This window comes from Leptonychotes weddellii, chromosome 1, assembly GCF_054177405.1.
Source record: "Leptonychotes weddellii isolate Sample4059 chromosome 1, ASM5417740v2, whole genome shotgun sequence".
Lineage (NCBI taxonomy): Eukaryota > Metazoa > Chordata > Mammalia > Carnivora > Phocidae > Leptonychotes > Leptonychotes weddellii.
Window position 1 is genome coordinate 8,186,671 of NC_138369.1, and position 17,029 is coordinate 8,203,699.

The 17,029-nt window shown below is 57.5% G+C and overlaps 2 protein-coding genes across 5 annotated transcripts; one reads left to right on the forward strand and one right to left on the reverse strand.

Annotated features, from left to right (window-relative positions):
• Positions 1 to 49: 49 nt before the first annotated feature.
• PALM3 (paralemmin 3) lies at positions 50 to 8,331 on the reverse strand. Its single transcript, XM_081813924.1, has 7 exons — positions 8,109 to 8,331; positions 5,626 to 5,674; positions 4,538 to 4,618; positions 3,833 to 3,975; positions 3,611 to 3,695; positions 2,003 to 2,048; positions 50 to 1,900 (listed from the first exon to the last, which is right to left on the reverse strand). Exons 1-7 carry the CDS (start codon positions 8,147 to 8,149, stop codon positions 126 to 128), a joined length of 2,220 nt encoding a protein of 739 aa, XP_081670050.1. The 5' UTR covers positions 8,150 to 8,331; the 3' UTR covers positions 50 to 125.
• Positions 8,332 to 12,063: 3,732 nt separating this feature from the next.
• MISP3 (MISP family member 3) lies at positions 12,064 to 15,986 on the forward strand. 4 transcript variants are annotated; one of them, XM_081813945.1, is made up of 4 exons: positions 12,064 to 13,948; positions 14,042 to 14,183; positions 14,468 to 14,541; positions 14,813 to 15,986. In XM_081813945.1, exons 1-3 carry the CDS (start codon positions 13,381 to 13,383, stop codon positions 14,523 to 14,525), a joined length of 768 nt encoding a protein of 255 aa, XP_081670071.1. In that variant the 5' UTR covers positions 12,064 to 13,380; the 3' UTR covers positions 14,526 to 14,541; positions 14,813 to 15,986. The 4 variants fall into 4 exon arrangements, 2 of the variants coding, with proteins under 2 accessions (XP_081670071.1, XP_081670076.1); XR_014143442.1 differs by lacking the exon at positions 14,042 to 14,183 and having other exon boundaries at positions 14,321 to 14,541; XR_014143448.1 differs by lacking the exon at positions 14,042 to 14,183 and having other exon boundaries at positions 12,064 to 14,041; positions 14,813 to 14,847.
• Positions 15,987 to 17,029: the final 1,043 nt, after the last annotated feature.

The window sequence follows — 17,029 nt, forward strand, 5'->3', positions numbered from 1 at the left end:
ACGTGCGGGCCAGCTGGCTCCCGGGGGGGCCCCCCCCCGCCGCCCGGGTGCCTGGGAGCCGCCGCTGGACGCCGAGAGGCCGAGGTAGCTGTGAGAGGCGCTGGGGCGGGGCGGAGGGCGTGGGCTCACATGACCGCACAGCACTGGCACGTCTTCTGCTTCGGGCCACTTGCCTCTTCACCCTCAGCAGGGGCAGATGGCTCGGGCTGCCGGGCAGGGGCATAGGTGGGCACGGGCCGGGCGCTGGGGTGGGCCCTGGGCCCTTGCGCCCGAAGAAGTGGCTGGCACTCGGCAGGCTGCTGTGGGGTGGGGGTCTCCGCCAGGAGGGGGGTGGCGTCCCCCAAGGGGCCCTGGCCCTGAGCAGGGCTTTGGGGTCTTACAGATCTCTCCTCCAGGGAGCCTTCCTGCTTCTCCTGGGGCTGGGGTTCTTCTTCTGGCCTTGACTCTTCCTTGGCCCCCAAGGGAGCCCCTGCCTCACTCACCTCCTCTGCCTGACATTCCTGTCCTCCCCCGGACTCTCTCTGCTCTTCTGGACTCAGATCTTCCTCGACTGCTTCGGTCTTCTCTGCCTCCAGTGGTTCCTCACCTCCTCCTTTCTCGGCCTCCAATGGCTCCTCACCTCCTGTTCTCTCTGCCTTCAGTGACTCCTCACCTCCTCTTTTCTTGGCCTCCAATGGCTCTTCACCTCCTCTTTTCTCTGCCTTCACTGGTGCCTCAATTCCTCCCTTCTCTGCCTTCAGTGACTCCTCTCCTCCTCCTTTCTCAGCCCCCAGTGGTGCCTCACCTCCTCCTTTCTCAGCCTCCAATGGCGCCTCACCTCCTTCCTCGGCCTCCAGTGGCGCCTCACCTCCCGTTCTCTCTACCTTTGGTGATTCCTTGCCTTCCTTTCTTTCCATCACTAATGGTTCTTCAGTTGCCTCTAGCTTTTCTTCATCTCCTTTCTGCTCTACTCCCAATGGTTCCTCATCTTCCTTCTCTGCCTCTAGCTCTTCCTCACCTCCTTTCTGCTCTGGCTTGCTTCCTTCCCTCTCCGCCATCAGAGACATGTCTGCTCCTTCCTGCGCTGTCCCTGCCTTTTCCTCACTCCCCTTTCCTCCGCCCACTGGTTCCTCTGCTTGGCTTCTCCCTGCCTCCCAGGCTTCCTCCCCTGCCCCCCTCTCTGCCCCCAGTGGACTCTCAGGTCCTCCCCCCTTTCCCCACACCCTTGGCCCTTCCAATCCCTCCACCACCAGCTCCTCCCACTCCTCGCTGAGGGTCACCCTCTCCACCCAAATGAAAGACCCCTCCTCTCCTCCAGAGCCCCCTGGCCCATCAGCATCAGGGCTGCCCCTGGGAACGCCACCTTCTCCAGGAGCTGCTCCCTCCAGTCTCACCTGAAGCCTCGATGAGCCGGTCTGCGCAGCCTTCTGGCCCCTGCCCGCCTCCCCTGTGGCCTCTGAGTCGCTGCTGTCCGGTCCTCCCACCCCCTCCCAGACCACCTCCACGATGCCCCTGTCCTCTGTCACCCAGGAGGGGAGCTCTGGGCAGCTGGCTTCCTGCCTGTCCCCAACTGCCTCCAACACCATCTCCTCTACCTTAGCCTCCAGCTCTGGGCCCGTGGCCCCCATGGCACAGTCCTCTGTGGCCCTCAGCCCCTCCCATACCACCTTCACCACACCCCCTTTGGCCTCATCCACGCCCCCCTTGGATGCTGCCTGCCCCTGACAGGGCTGCTGCTCTGGAAGGGGGCTGGGTCCAGGGCAGGGGCCATTGGCTTCTGAGGAGGCCCCTGCTGCCCCAGGGAACAACCTCAGGGCTGGTGGAGCCCTGACAGCCTCATCTCTGGGCTCAGAGGGGGACTCTGGGGACGTGTCCACTGGTCCAGCTGGTAGGGAGGCTCTCTTGTTCAGATCAGCATGGTCTTGGGGAGTGAGAGGAGACAGGGGGTGACAGAGTGAGATTCTGGCCCCCCAGATTCAGGCCCCTCTTCTTGGGACCCCCAGGCCTGAGCACAAACACCCACCTGTGGGACCTGCCTCCACGGTAGGCTGGGAGAGAGGTCGGTGACCCTGCAGGGATGGCAGAGACAAGGTCAGGCCAGCCGGTGTCTCCACCTCCAGCCTCCCTGCATGCGGGTCCCCCCCAGCCCATCTCGCTCAGGACCAAACCCTCAGCCTTCCTCACCTGTCTTATCACCCCCTGCTCTAGTGCCTCACACACAGTAGGTCCTTAATCAATACTGTGTCCATGAGCCATAGCTCTGTATTAGGGACCTACTCTGTCAGCTACTGAGGTTGCTGTGGGACAAGGAAGGGACACTTACTTAAGCCTTTTGCTATGGGGACTTACATTCCGGGGGGGTGAGGTATAAACATAAACACAAATAAACAGGTAATGCCAGGGAGTGAGCAAGACTATGGCAGAAAAAATAAAAAAGCAGGAGGAGGGGCTCTGGAGGAAGTGACACTGAACAGAGAGAGACCCGAAGGGTAGGAAGAGCCAGCCTTGAGTCAAGAGGTAGGTAAGGGCATTCCAGGCCAAGGGGAAAGCAAGTGCAAAAGCCCTGGGGCTGCAATGAGCTACACAAGTTCAAGAACTAGAAAAGAGGGTCCGCATAGCTGGAGTGCGGGGCGGGGGGCAGGCAGTGTGAGAGTATGAAAATGGGCTCAGGGAGGGGAGTGGAGGGATGGCCAAGCTCCAGGGAGCTCCTCCTCACAGTTCTCTGATCTTATCCTCTTTCCAGCCTCCAGGCCTTTACATGGGCTGCTTCCTCTGCCTGAAATTCCCTTTCCACTCCTGCCTGGCTCCCACTCAGATTCAATATAGATGGCACTGCCTCCAAGAAGCCTTCCCTGAACCCCCAGCTTCACTCAGGTGATTCCTCTGTGCTCCTCCTCAGCTCCCGTGGGCCAGGAATCCTAACTTGCACCTCTCTGGCAAGAACTCCTGGCCTATGCTAAAAACCCAACAAGTGCTTCCCACATCCGTGAACAGGGCTCCTTCTCCCTCTGTGCCCTGAAATGGGCACCTAGGAGCTAAGGTCAGACATTAGGGAGAGCGGGCGACTGTGGAAAAGCTGCACCTCACTGTGGCCAGGCACAAATGTTGCCAGATCTTTGGACTTCAGGGACAACCCAGAGAGCCAGATTTTAATGTGAAGTTGTCGAAAGCCTGTGTGTTGCATAGCATGCAGAATATATCTTAATAAAAGTGCTACTAAAACAAAAGCCCATGTGGATGCCCCAGATCACAAGAGCATCTCATGGTGACCCATTCCTCACTCTGAGGCCAAATTCCATGAGCACCCCCCCCCCATTTTCCCACTGTATTCCTCATTCTGGCCATATTAGCAATCATATAGGAAGACTTTTCCTCATGCCCGTGCCTGGTGCGAAGCTATGATCTTGTTGACCCGCCCCCTCATCTCATCCAGCTGTGTGCTGTTGCTATTCTCATTTTAGACCTAGGGAAACAGGCTGGAGCAAGGCAAGCGACTTGTCCAAGACCACAAAGACAAGAAATAGCAGAGGACTCACTGGTTAAACTGCACTTGGAGAAATCCTGCTTCTGTCCCTGCTGGCCGCCTCCCCCCCCCCCCGCCCCGGCCCAGTTTGCTCCCCTGGCCCCTCACCTGTCTGCGCCAGGTGGGCCTGCCTGAGGACTTGTGCTGGGCACCTGTGGATGCACCTTGCAACAGCTGCAGCTGGGATTGGAGTCTGAGGAAGAGAGGAGGCTGCTGGGAGCCAGGCCCCCAGGCTCAATGGTTCCCCGCCACCACCAATCCCCAATTTGCCAATTCCCTGGAGTGGACCTGGGGACCTGGCCTAGCCAGGCTGGCAGGGGCCCGACTCACGTGAACAAGCTGTCTTCCAAGTTCTGGATTCGGGCCTGAGCCTGGCCCTCAGGTGACTGGGGGTCTTTCGAAGCAGACTCCTCCTGCCGCTCCGTCCCCTCAGCCGACCCGTCCATTAGCCAACGCTCCCGGAGAGACTTCCTCTGGGCATGGGAAGGCAGCTCGGGCTGTGCACACTGACTCCCCCCCGCCTCCCCCCGATGTAGGGTCCCCTCCTAATCTCCTAGGCTGGGAAGATTTCTTATTGTCCAAAACCACCCGAATGGGACAGACATTTCTCCTTCAGGGTGGGATATGATACATGGCCTCACAGTGCACCCCAACATTGCCGGGTGGGACAGACACCCCATTACCAGCCCATAGCTCTTCCAGCCTAGAACAAAACACCCATCATCTTCCAGAATGGGACAGGCGCCGGCAGAGGTGAAAGCAACGTCTCTTTTGGCCCCTCCCTACCCCGAAGCTGGACAAACACCTTCACTGTCCCCATACTCTTCCCCCAAAGGTGGTACAAATGTCCCCATCACCACCACTACCTCCCCCCACTCTCCCAAGCAGAGGAAAAATGCCCCCCAAGCTGGAACCCATGCCCCCAATTGCTCCCCCAAGTTGGACACTGGCTCCTATGATTCCCCCCAAACCGACTCTCACAGACAACCCCACTTCATTGCCCAGGCTGCGGAGGCGCCCCTGCCCGCCCCCAACCTTGAGCCGCTGCACGCGGAGTTTCTCCTCCTCCAGCTCCCGGCGCGCCGCGCGGATCGCCTCCTGCAGCCGCCGCTTCTCCTGCGCACAGAGGACCGGGAGCTGCCCACGGGCCGGGCGGGGCCGCCGCCTCCCTTTCCGCCTTCCCTCCTCCGCGGGGCTCGCGGGGGCTCCCGGGACTCCCGGGGCTGCGAGCCGGGCGGGGCGGCGGAGAGCACGTCGGGGCCCCGGGCGGGGAGGGGGCTGCGGAGGCGCTGACTCAGCAGCGGGTGGGGGCGGGGCGGCGGGGGCGGGGCCGGCCGCGCCCGGGATGCTGCGGAGGCCTCGCCCGCGCCGAATGGGGGTCTGTGGAAGGGGGTGGGGGCGGGGCCTTGGAATGGGGATCCCCAAGGGGGAGACGGAGCTGTGGGGGTCCGAGATATAGGGTTACAGAGAGGGGGGTTCAGAGAACTGGAGGTCCAGTTATGGATATCAGAGGGAGGAGGTGCCGTCGTGAGCGTCCAGAGAGACTGGGGCGTAGAGATGGGGTCCGGAGAGATGGAGGTGCAGAAATCGAGGGCTGAGAGATAGGAGTTAGTGATATGGGGGTTCAGAGGGATGGGGTTCAGATATAGGGGTCAGAAGGATGGAGATTCAGAGAGACCGGGGTGTAGAGATGGGGTCCAGGAAGATGGGGGTGCAGTAGCGGGAGATCAGAGACTAGGGATTAATGAGATGGGGTTCACAGGGATGGGACCCAGAGAGATGAGGATCCAGAGATGGGGGTCTGAGAAATGGGGTTCAGACATGGGGTGTTTGGGAGACAGGGGTTCAAGAATGGAGCATCGGAGTGTGGAGTACACAGCCTCACCATTCTGAGGGTGGTGGTGACCGCATAGAGGAACTGGGGAGCAGAGGGGCCTGAGGATTTAGGTGGGGCGCCCCAGGCAGGGCTGGAGCTGAGGGTGCCTTCCCCCTCCTCCCCCCACCACACACTTCACAGCGTTAGGCCTGCTTCCCGGATTGAGAGAGAGGTGAGGAAGAGACCTGGGGCAAGACTAGGAGTGCCCAGCACGCCGGGCGGAGCGCCCTGGGAGGGCTTCACTTACAGCGATGACCTCTAGCCGCTGCCGGTAGAGGGAGCTCTCGGCCATGGGCCTGTGGGGAGAAGGCAGACACTGCGGAGGGGGTCGCCCAGGGCCCCGCCCCGCATCGGGCCACCTCCTGAATGCTCCTCTCTGAGCCAAGATCCCTGAGCTGCTTGGAAACCAACCGAAGCCCAGCATTTTCCTCTACCTCCCCTTTGCAACTGAAAGGAGTTGGGGGAGAGCCCAGGGGTCCTATGGCGGGGCGGGGAGAGCAGAGACCATGACAAGTTGAGCTAAAGCCCTTCCTAGGCCTTACATCACCTCTCTGAGCCTCAGTTTCCTCATGTGTAAAATGGGCTGGAATAACTTGATCCTCACCTTGCAGAGAGGTGCCCTTGCAAGGAAACACCCATGCAGGAAAAAATAGGGCATAGTGTTCCAAAAACAGTAGTGTCATTTATTATTAATAACTTTAGTAATTCCTATGATTAATAATGTTTATGGTTAATTATAAGAACCATTCCCAGGCTGTCCTACAGGCACTCTCAAATCCTGCCAGGCCCCTAACATGCTGTGTGTCTCTTTCCAATTCCACACCCTCTCCAGAGCTCAGCTCCTACCCAGGATACACCTTCAGCCCTGGGGGATGAGGGAGTCTGGGGAGAAAAGTGGCCATCCCACAGTGGACACATGCCATTGCCATGGTAACTGGAGCTACCTGCCAACTCTCCTCCCTGGGAGCAAAGGTTACCAGGTCACGTAGCCTAGCGTTGGACTCTTGAGCTGGGAGGAGGCAGAGGGGTCTTGCTGTTTAAGGTTTAACCTGAGATCCCCCCATCATTGACCTCCTTGCAGCACCCCAGGATCCCCACTTCCCAGCCTACAGAGCCACCCTTTCTGTGGGTTGGGACAGTCATTGTCACATGAACCTATCATCACAGATGTGCATTGATCACTCACTATGTGCACATGCTTCACAGGCCAATATCTAGAAGGATCTATCTATTTGCCTGTTGTCCCTGACATTTAGCCCAGGGAGGAGGGCACAGGGCAAGCCCTCAAACATTTATTAATTTGAGCACTAACTCTATTGCGTGAGCATTAGCCTCATTGCTCAAACTCTGCTGGGGCCTCCCAGATCTTCCCTGGCAACACCATAAAGACATAATAATGCAATGCTTATTACCTATAGTGCTCAAAGTGCTCTAGAGGGTTTCCGCTAGGCTCCCCCAGTCACCTCCGCCTCTCCCTCCCTGCCCTGATCTTGAGACACTGTAGTCCACTCTTTGCTGAGTTGATATTCTGAGAATAAAATCAGCCAACCATTATTAGCCAGTGCATACCATATGCCAGGTGCTGTTAAATGCTTTGTCTCCAGTAATGCATTTAATCCTCCCAATGATCCTGGGAGGCAATCGTACTACTGTCCCTATTTTATGGATGGGGAAACTGAGGCTCCAAGAAGTAGTGGAAAGACTTGTCTAAGATCACTGAGTCAGGAGATCAGAACTCAGGGCTCTTAGGCCCAAAACACTGGGAACACTGCAGGGAAGAGGGGAGTCTAGGCACCTTCTTATGGCAGCCACGAGGCCAGAGATCAGCCTGGGAGTTCCGATTTCAGTTGGATTAGGGGGTTGAAGACATGCTTTGCAGGGTTTCCCAAAGGGAGCCCAGACCCCCTGCTAATAAGTTTGCCCTTGGGGGAGGGCTAAAGTCCCCACCCTCTGCTGTCCCATTCCCAAGATGTAATCTCCCTGCCTCTTCCTTGCTGGGGGGTGGGGGTGGAGATCGGGTTCCCATTGCTAGGCAACCAGGTTTGTAGTTGGTGAATAATGCAACGGGGGACCCAAAAGAGTGAGCAACCAAATTGGGGTCCCGGGGGAGGGAAACTTTTCCAGAACTCTTTACAAACCTCTGGAGCCCCTCCCCCCTCTTACTTTAAAATGCCCTCAAAACTTGAATATTAAAATTCTCTGCACACCCCGTTTGATAGTGTTTATCTCCAGCTCGACAAGAACAGTGTTCGTGGCCGTGGCCTTTTGTCACCAGGAACACTTGGTGACCATTTCACTAAGCGGGTGATGGTTCCGATTTTGCCATCATCTTTCCCAGTTTGGGAGCTGTTAACTTTTTCTGTTGTATCTCAAGCATTTTTTCCCACCCTGGACACTGAGGGATGTTTCTAGAGGCAAAACATGGCAGTGAGGGACCCTGGCATTTCCTGCCCCCTCCCCAGTCATAGCCCCACCCCCAGGCTGGACTTTGAGCTTGAAGACGGCCTGCAGAAAATCCCTGAAAAAAGGAGGTGGGGGTCCACATCTCCCACCTGACTCTCTGGGGGAGGGGGACATAAAAGCCCATGGGATTGGCTGCTGAGCTCTCTCCATTCCCCCTAGTGCCCTTAGGAGAGGCCAAGCTGGGGCTCTCACCCCCGCGGAAAGGCCAGCGACCTCCGAGCCCCTCCCAGGCCCTGCCCACCAACCCCCCTGATCCCGGACACTTACATGGGTGTGGCCGGAGACCACATCTGGCTCTGCAGGGCCATCTCTGCCCAGAAGCCCACCTTCAGGTCTCCAAGATCAGGACCCACCACCCGTTTGACTGAAGGTGCCCTGGAGGCTGTGACTTGGCTGGCGGGAAGGGGGTGCTGCAGGAGGGCACTGGGAAAGCTGGTCCAGCTGGTTTGGGCCAGGAGGCAGGAGGCGCAAGCACGAGGCGAGGCTCGAGGGGGGCTGGGGGCTGGCGGGCAGTTCTGGGGAGGTACTATCAGCTGTCCTGATAAATTATTTACCAGCCACTGGCCTCCTTGCCGCACTTGGCTGCCTCACAGCGAACACACTCACATGCATGGTGCAGTGTGTGGGCGGGAATGGGGCGTCACTGACCCCTCCAGAGAATGGCATCTGTCCTTGGCACCCCAGATGCCTCTCAAGTCCAGCTAGCTGCCCACCAAGGGTCACCAACGTGGCACATCACACGCGTGCGATACTCTTATAAACTACTGCCCTCCCTTCTTGGACCCTGGCTCTTGGGTGGAGAGGGAGGCACTGATCCAGCTAAGGGATTCTGGAGACCAGAGGCTGAGCACCATGGGAACCAGGAGGTCTGGCCCCTGGGTAACTGTGGATGACTTGCCCCAGGTTTCTAGGCCCGTGGTTTGCCCTTTGTGAAATGGAGAATTAGATCAAGTGGCCTCCAGGACCCCGACCCCCCTTAGATGCTATAACAGTTAGGGGTGGGGCAGTGGTGAGGAAGGTCCAGAGAACTTCTTACCCAAATCTTGAGGGTCCCTGTTCTATCGTCCCCATCCTCTTCTTAAAGGACCAGCATCCTGTTTCTCAGGTGACAGCATGCCTCATTTACCCTTAGCCGTTTGGGGAAATCATCTCTTACTTTCCAGGCTAGTCTCCCACAGCCCCCAGTCCTTCCCCCATCACAGTCCTGGTCCCGCTGTGCAATTTGACATGAACCTCAGTAAGGAGGGACCTTGCCCCCGCTAGGACCCTCCCCATGTGACCAAGGGAATGTGCCTACCTAACTCTTCCCTCCCTCTTTTACATCTTACCCGGGGTACTCAGACCCCAGAATTCCCTGCCCAAATGGTCCTGTGCTTCCTGAATGCAGACCACACGGCCAGGGTGCGCCTCACCCCACCACCTCCAGCCTGACAAGTGGTCAAGGGCAGCTACTGGCGGAGGGGTGAGGATCAAGCTTGGACATGCGGCACGAGGTCCCCAGGGGCAGGCACAAGGCTCCTTGCTATGCAGGAGAGAGTTGAAGGTTGGAAAGGGGGCCAGGCTGAGAGCTGAGGTCTCCCTGAGCCCCACATTCTAGTACAAGACTCCTAGGGATTCAAAATGTTTTCATTTGAACCCGGCCTTCTAAGTCATTCTGAAAGTACATTTGCCATGATAGGAGGAGAGAACATACTTTTTAAATCAGTTTTTAATCGTGGTAAAATACATATAAAATTTACCATTAGTGGCATTTAGTACATTCACGGTGTTGTGTAGCCATCCCCTCTGGCACCGGAATATCTCCATCACCCCGAAAGGAGACCCCACGCCCATGCACAATCTCTTCTGATTTCCCCTCCCCCAGCCCCTGGCAACCACCAGTCTGTCCCTGTAGATTTACCTACTCTGGACATTTCATATAAATGGAATCATACACTATGTGGCCTTTTGTATGTCTGATTTCTTTCACTCAGCACAATGCTTTTTTTTTTTTTTAAAGATTCATTTATTTGAGAGAAAGTGAGAGAGAGAGAGAGAGAGCATGAGCAGGGGGAGAGGCAGAGGGAGAGGGAGAAGCAGACTCCCCGCGGAGCAGGGAGCCCGATGTGGGGCTCGATCCCAGGACCCTGAGATCACGACCTGAGCTGAAGGCAGACGCTCAACCGACTGAGCCACCCAGGCGCCCTAACTCAGCATAATGTTCTTAAGATCCATCCACAATGTAGTGTATGTCAGTGTTTCATTCTTTTTATGGCTGAATAATATTCCTTTTTTTTTTTTTTTAAGATTTTATATTTTTAGGTAATCTCTACACCCAACGTGGGGCTTGAACTCACAACCCTGAGATCAAGAGTTGCATGCTCCATCAACTGAGCCAGCCAGGGCGCCTGAATAATATTCCATTGTATGGATTTACCACATTTTATTTATCTATTCATGTGTTGATTGACATTTGGGTTGTTTCTACCTTTTGGAGGAGAGAATGTATTTTTTAAAAAGATCTATTTATTTATTTGAGAGAGAGAGTGCGCACACAAGGGGGAGGAGCAGAGGGAGAGGGAGAGAGAATCCCAAGCAGGCTCTGTGCTGAACACAGAGGCTGACGTGGGGCTCGATCTCACAACTCTGAAATCATGACCTGAGCCAAAATCAAGAGTTGGAGGCTCAACTGACTGCACCACACAGGTGCCCTGAGAATGTATTTTATTTGTTTGTAGTTTGATTTTACAACTGTTAAATAGATGTATGGTATGTAGGCTTCCCTTTGTATTCTTGTCCTGTATTCTACTTCGAGGCAAGATTGTTCTATTTATAATTGTGTCTGTCTCCCAAACTCAACTGCACCTTCCAAGTCTGATTTGTTTCTTTATTCCCAGCACTGGGGTAGGTGCCTTGTACATATCATTAAATAAATCTTAAGCCACTGTTATGTATCAGGCACTGTTCTAGGCATGGGGTAGTTGGGTCTAGGCGTGACCAAACAGAAAATGCTGTAAGGCAGCTCACTTTTGGTGGTGGTGAGGAGAGAGATGATATACAAATAAAGGCAATTAGTGATAACTGGTAACTGCTCTGCAAGTTACAGCCAACAGCAGGGTTAGGGTTATGGAGAAGGGCTGTGTGTGATGCAGGCTGGGTGATCAGGGACTATTTGTCTAAGGAAGTGATATCTGAGTTAAGACCTGCATAGCAGAAGCCAGCCATGTGATGAGTCCTTCCAAGCAGGGAAAAAGGCAAGTAAGTGCAAAGGCCCTGAGGTAAGAGTGCACTTGGGGGGTTTGAGGGAAGCACAAAAGCTGGAATGGAAGAGTGAGGGAGGGAGTGTCCGAAGATGAGATCTGAGAAGTGGGCAGGACCTTCTGGGTCAGAGGAGGGAATTTGGATTTTTCTTCTGAGTGTGGTGGGGAGCCATTGGAGGGACAGTGAAGTGGCTGGGATGAGGGTAGAGAGACGTGAACAAATTCAGAATATGTTTTGGGGGGCAGAGCCTGCAGATCCAACAGCAATCCAACATATGGATGGATTGGAGCAGGGCTGAGAGAGAGAGGTTGAGGTAGATTCCCAGGTTTGGGGCATGAAAAACAGAATGGATAAGTTGCCACACATAGTGGGGAGTAGAGTTGGGGGGATCCGAGAGTTCAGTTTTGAAAGTGTTCAGTTTGACACCTATTACACTGAAGAGTGTTGAAGATGAGTCCAAAACCCAGAGAAGTCAGAGGTAGAGATATAAATTTGAGAGACACCAGCACAGAGATGGCATTTAAAGTATGAGGTTGGGGGACGCCTAGGTGGCTCAGTCGGTAAGCATCTGCCTTTGGCTCAGGTCATGATCCCGGGGTCCTAGGATCGAGTCCTGCATGGGGCTCCTCTCCCTTCTCAGCAAGGAGACTGCTTCTCCCTACTCAGGGAGAGAGTAGAAGGAGAGGGTGGGAAGGAGGGAAGTCACCAGGGTGGGCAGAGAATTGGGGGAAGGAGTGACCAGATAGTTGGATTATTCCCGAGGCTGTTTAGCGCTCCCCCTTTCTCTAGGTAACTATATCTTTCTTCCTGGTCACCCCAGAATGGTGGAGTGGGGCCAGAGGTCAGATTTGGAGAGAGCCTGGAGAAGAGTGGAAATTGCCTTTTAGGGGCGTCGGTCCTGCCCTTGAACGCCACGGTCTGGCGCCACCTGTGGGGAGCTGCTCCATACCGCAAGCCTGGATACCTCTCCGGGGACTTTCCAGCCGCCTGAGCCCAAGGTGACCGCCTTTCAACCGCAGCTGCTCCGCTAAGCCCTGGGCGCGCTGTGTCCGTCCCTCTTCCCTCAATCTGGAAGTGCACTTGGCCGCGGGCGCCTCGAGGACTTTTCCAGGAGGGGTGAAGGGAAAGCAGCCTCTGAGCTTGACGCGGGCAGTGGCACACCTCTCGGAAAAGGCCTCGCTGAGCCCAGAAACCCGGAGGGAGCCTGGGGCGCGCCAGGAGAGGGCTCCTGGCGCCCCCTCCAGTCTGAGCGGTACGCTGCAAGGGTGGAACGTGGATGGACCGCCCCGAGGCTAGGGGCGTTGCGGCCCGCCGGCCTGGGCGGGGCTAGCAAGGCCCCGGAAAGATGGCTTTGGAGGACACCAGCACCAGAGGGCCAGCGGTTCAAAGGCCCAGCCCGAGGCACAGTTGGGGTCAAGCCTCCTGGGAATGCCGGGGACGTGGGAGCGAAAAGGTGCCAGGGTGGCGCCCCGAGAGTTGAACGGCACCCAGACTTGTCTCCCAGCTGGCGGGCCGAGTCCAGGGAAAACCTCTTACAAGAAGTCTGGTGCCCCGAGCTGACCTGAGGCGCGTCAGAGCACGAAATGCGGTGCCCTGCCGAGGCCCCCGTCCCCTCCCCGCCCCGAGGGCGGGGCCAGGGCGGGGCCGTAAGTCTTCCCTGCAGGTGCAGGGGGCGGTGCCCGGCCCTGCCCCGGGGGGCCGTTCGTGGAGGCCAGGGGCGGGTCAGAGAAACGGCCGAGATAGGCGACGCCTTGGAACCCGCGGGCGGTGACTGTGCCACAGGTGCCGCGCCGGGCACCGTGGTCTCAGCTCTGGGCATCAAAACTCCGGCGCTGGAAACTAAGTCTTCCAAGCTGCTCCCAACCCTGGACACCGAGGCCCCCGGGCCAGAGAGCGGAGCCCTGGGGTCGTCCGAAGAGCGGGGCCCCGAGACCCCCGGGTCAGCTAAGTCCCAGGGCCTGCCGCAGAGCAGGACGCTGAGGTCCCCAGGCCAGGAGGCAAGGTCTCCGTGCCCTCCGCAGAGCAGGACGCGGAGAGAGCTGAGCAAGAGAGCGAAGTCCTTGGGCCATCAGCGGGGCTGGACGCAGAACGCCCCGGGCCGTCTGCAGCTGGGGGGTTTGAGAGTCTCCGGCCCGGCAACCACGACCCCAAGCCGTCTAAAGCGCGAAGCGCGGGGTTCCCGAAGCAGTGTCCCCTTCAGGGTCCCGAGACCTTCTCCTCGGGGTCAGATTCCGAAGGCCCCCTGCAGCATTTTCTACTGCGCCCGAAGACCCCCCGGCAGGCCCCCGAGAAGCCGTTCATGGAGACGCCCATCGAGCGAGAAATCCGCCGCAGCTGCGAACGCGAGGAGAGCCTGCGCCGGAGCCGAGGCCTGAGCCCTGGCGGTGCAGGCCGAGAACTCGTCGAGCTGCGCGTGCGGCCGGTGCTCAGCCTGCCCAGCCCCGGCCCCGCGCTCCCGCGCGCCTTGGAGCGCGCGCGGGCGGGCGCGCAGATGCAGCGAGACATCGAGCGGGAGGCCCACCGTCAGGCGGCGCTGGCGCGCCCCGCAGCCCCAGAGCGGTGCGCCCGGCCGCCGCCGCCGCCGCTCGGCGAGCTCAAGCGATTCTTTGAGGCCGCCGGGGGACGCGGCTCCTCGTCGGCGGCTGAAGGCGGCGCCGTCCCGCAGGGGCTGCCCGATCCCGGAGGCCGGCCGCGCTTGGCCGTGCAGGGTCGGTGCCCGGTGCTGGCCCGCGCCCCGCCGCGGGTCGCGCGGTCGCTGCTGGAGCAGGAGGTGAGCGAGGTGCGTGAGCGCGAGCGGGAGCTGCAGCGCCAGCGGCTCAGCGTCTACGGCACCGCCGAGTTCAAGGAGCCCGCGCCGAGCCTCACGGGTAAGCCACGCGCGCCCTGACGCTGGGGTCTGTCAGGGCTCCAGCCGCCCTCACCGACTGCCCAACTCCAGTGCCCTCTCTTCTGGCCCTCAGGTACCCCCTCAGGGCTCCCAGACTCCTGGGACAGCCCCCCCAACTCTCCGTACCCTGCCCACGCTTCGGGGCTGCCCACTCCCTGTGCTCCACCCCGTACTCGGAATGGTCGACTCCCGAATCCACCTCACCTAGGCTCTTGGTGAGAAAGGGAGGAGGATTCTAGGTGTCTTTATCGGGTTCCAGGGAACCCTGCTTGGGTTCTGGCACTCCTGGAGCCTCCCTCTGAATTACGAGTTTCCACCTCCCCACTCTGGGTTCGCCTCCCTCCTCCTTCAGGTTGCTCTCTCCTTCAGAATGGAGGCTTCCATGGGAAGCAGGGTAAACGCCTGTGTGTTTAAGGGGCGCGGCCGGCCTCCCTGGTCCTGGCCGCCCCCAGCTGGTGACAGGAGGGGCAACCCCGGCTGAGCACCCCTTCCCCCGCAGCGACCAGGGGCGACGGAAAGCTGGCGGTGACCTGGCCTCCCCGCAGAAAGGCGTCTGAGAGCGGCTTGCAGCAGGTGGGAGCCCCTTTCCCCCTCTTGCCTCAAGCGCTAGTCGCTCGTCCCTCCCCCCTCCTCCTCGGGCGCCAGGGTGCTGGGCCAGGGAACGTGCACCTCCGCGCCCCCTGGGAAGTCACTCTGGGCTAGGGCACAAAGTTCTGGGCAAGGCTCAGGGGTGACTAGGATGCGGTAGTCCCGGGGCCCAAACCGCCCCACCCTGTGCCTGGGTGTCCCTCCTGCGGTGCGCGGGTGCTTAAAGTCAGCCTTCCGTCTGGCCTCCTCTCTCCAGGAGGAGCGGAAGCCTTGAGGTTCCAGCAGGCTGGGACCCCCTGCCAGAGGTAACATGCATATCAGAGGAAACTGGTAGGGGTGCCCAGGAGTGCTCTCGGAATCCACTGCAGGCCTGGAAGAGGGCCAGCCGTCTGCGCTGGGGAAGATGAAATCGACCAGCTCCTCCTTGAACCTGACTGTGAAATTGACCAGTCTCTTCTATAAAACTGTTAGTCCCGGCTGGGAAACACTACGACTCTCAAACCGCCAGTGAAACTGTTCAGCCCTCCTCCGCCTAACTGCAAACCCAACTGGCCTCTCCCTCTGGCCTTTGCGATTAGAGGGCCAGGGTTTCCGCCTCGGCTACCCTCACTCCCCAGTAAAGCCCCTTCTTTCTGGGCAGTTCAGGCTGTTTTCCTCTGGGTCCCTTCGTCTGGGCTGCGGCTGGAGCGCGCCTGACGGAGGAAGGCCTGAGAAAGCTGCAGGAGGCGCGGGCCAGAATACAGAATGTACCCCTTAGCGCCCTGTTCTGGGGCTGCTGGTCTCCCCCGGCCCGGCCCGGGTCTTGGTGCCCCCTGGCGGCGCGGGAGCGAACTGCGGCGTTCGGACAAATGAGCTCAAGCCCTTCCTTTTTCCAGACCTCGTCAACATTTATTGGTGCCAACTGCACGCCTGGAGCCGGGCGCGGGCTAGACAGAGGTGATAAGAGGTTGTTCCTGCCCTGGGGACGTAAACAATAGCTACTAAAAAAAGGCGGTGGTGGTGAAGGGTACAAGCTTCTTAGCAGGGCATACAAGGCCATTTATAATCTGTCCAGCTATCGCAAACTTCACATGCCTTATAGACCCCAGACAGATATTGAGAGAAATGGGGTGTGCTTTAAAATGCCTTGTTTCAACGGGCAGGTAAGTGTTCCTCCATATCAGCAGTACTACAAATGAGTGAACTCAGTGGTGCCAGAGCTTCTGATTTCCAAAAGCACGGGGGTGGGGGGGGAACCCAGCCTTTAAAAGAGAAATCTAGGGGACCCCGGGGGGTTCAGACCGTTAAGCGTCTTAGGTTCAGGTTATGATCTGCGGTCTGGGGATCGAGCCCCATGTCTGTCTTCCCACTAGGCATGGGAGTCTGTATCTCCCCCTGCCCTCCCCCTGCACACACTCTCTCTCTCAAATAAAATCTTTAAAAAAAATAAATCTACTGAACTTTAAACGTGACTTTTGGGGCGCCTGGGTGGGTCAGTCTGTTAAGTGTCTGCCTTTGGCTCAGGTCATGATCCCAGGGTCCTGGGATGGAGCCCCACGTCGGGCTCCCTGCTCAGCGGAGAGCCTGCTTCTCTCCCTCTGCTGCTCCCCCTGCTTGTGCTCTCTCTCAAATAAATAAATAAAATATTTTAAAAATGTGACTAGAAAACTTTTTAAATTGGGTGTGGGGCACAGGAGGTGCAACAAGCAGCACCTGTTTGCAATAGAGCTCGTAGCTGTCAACTGTCAAGCCCGCCTTAATTTCTCTCCCAAGCCCTCAATTTCTCTCCCAAGCCGAGGTTCAAGCCCCCCTTTCATGGGGTTCAAGAGAGTCTGTGAACACCCTAAGTTGAATAAGTGTATCTGTGCAGTTTTATTCTGTGGTTTTAGGGTACGAGCTTCTTAGGTGGGCACTGAGACCCAGAGAAGACCCAGGAATGTTTTAGAATCATTGTTTCAACGCTTGGATCTGTCCAACTCTTTATGCCCTGGGTCTAGCAACAGGCTTGATTCTCCATAGGGAGGACAAGTAGCTAATGAAGAATGAAATAATGCTCACACAGCATTGGACCCCAAGAGAAGCTCAGTCTAAAAACGAAGCACCTGGGGTGCCTGGGTGGCTCAGTCGTTAAATGTCTGCCTTCGGCTCAGGTCATGATCCCAGGGTCCTGGGATCAAGCCCTGCATCAGGCTCCCTGCACAGCCAGGAGCCTGCTTCTCCCTCTCTCACTGTCTCTCTCTGTCAAATAAATAAAGTCTTAAATAAATAAATAAATAAATAAATAAATAAATAAAAACGAACCACCTGATCCCAGCATCAGCACACTGAGTGCATACTTGATGGTGACTCTGCAGGGAAAGCAAAGATCCAGCACTGTCAAGGTGGGAAATGGAAACAGCCAGAGCTGATTCTTAATTCCCAGCAGGGGAGCTAAGAATGAAGCCTGTAGAGTTGACAGGACTACTAAAGTGTGGACCTGGGTTCTCAACCTTTC

Excerpts from the sequence above, each read along its gene's own strand:
- PALM3 (XM_081813924.1), bottom strand. The coding sequence starts at position 8,149 with ATGGCCCTGCAGAGCCAGATGTGGTCTCCGGCCACACCCAT. Across the intron at positions 4,619-5,625 it reads AGCGGCTAGAGGTCATCGCT|GAGAAGCGGCGGCTGCAGGA; the intron begins GTAAGTGAAGCC and ends CTCTGTGCGCAG. Across the intron at positions 3,976-4,537 it reads TCCGCGTGCAGCGGCTCAAG|AGGAAGTCTCTCCGGGAGCG; the intron begins GTTGGGGGCGGG and ends TCCCATGCCCAG.
- MISP3 (XM_081813945.1), top strand. The coding sequence starts at position 13,381 with ATGGAGACGCCCATCGAGCGAGAAATCCGCCGCAGCTGCGAACGCGAG. Across the intron at positions 13,949-14,041 it reads GCCCGCGCCGAGCCTCACGG|GTACCCCCTCAGGGCTCCCA; the intron begins GTAAGCCACGCG and ends TCTGGCCCTCAG. Across the intron at positions 14,184-14,467 it reads CCACCTCACCTAGGCTCTTG|CGACCAGGGGCGACGGAAAG; the intron begins GTGAGAAAGGGA and ends CTTCCCCCGCAG.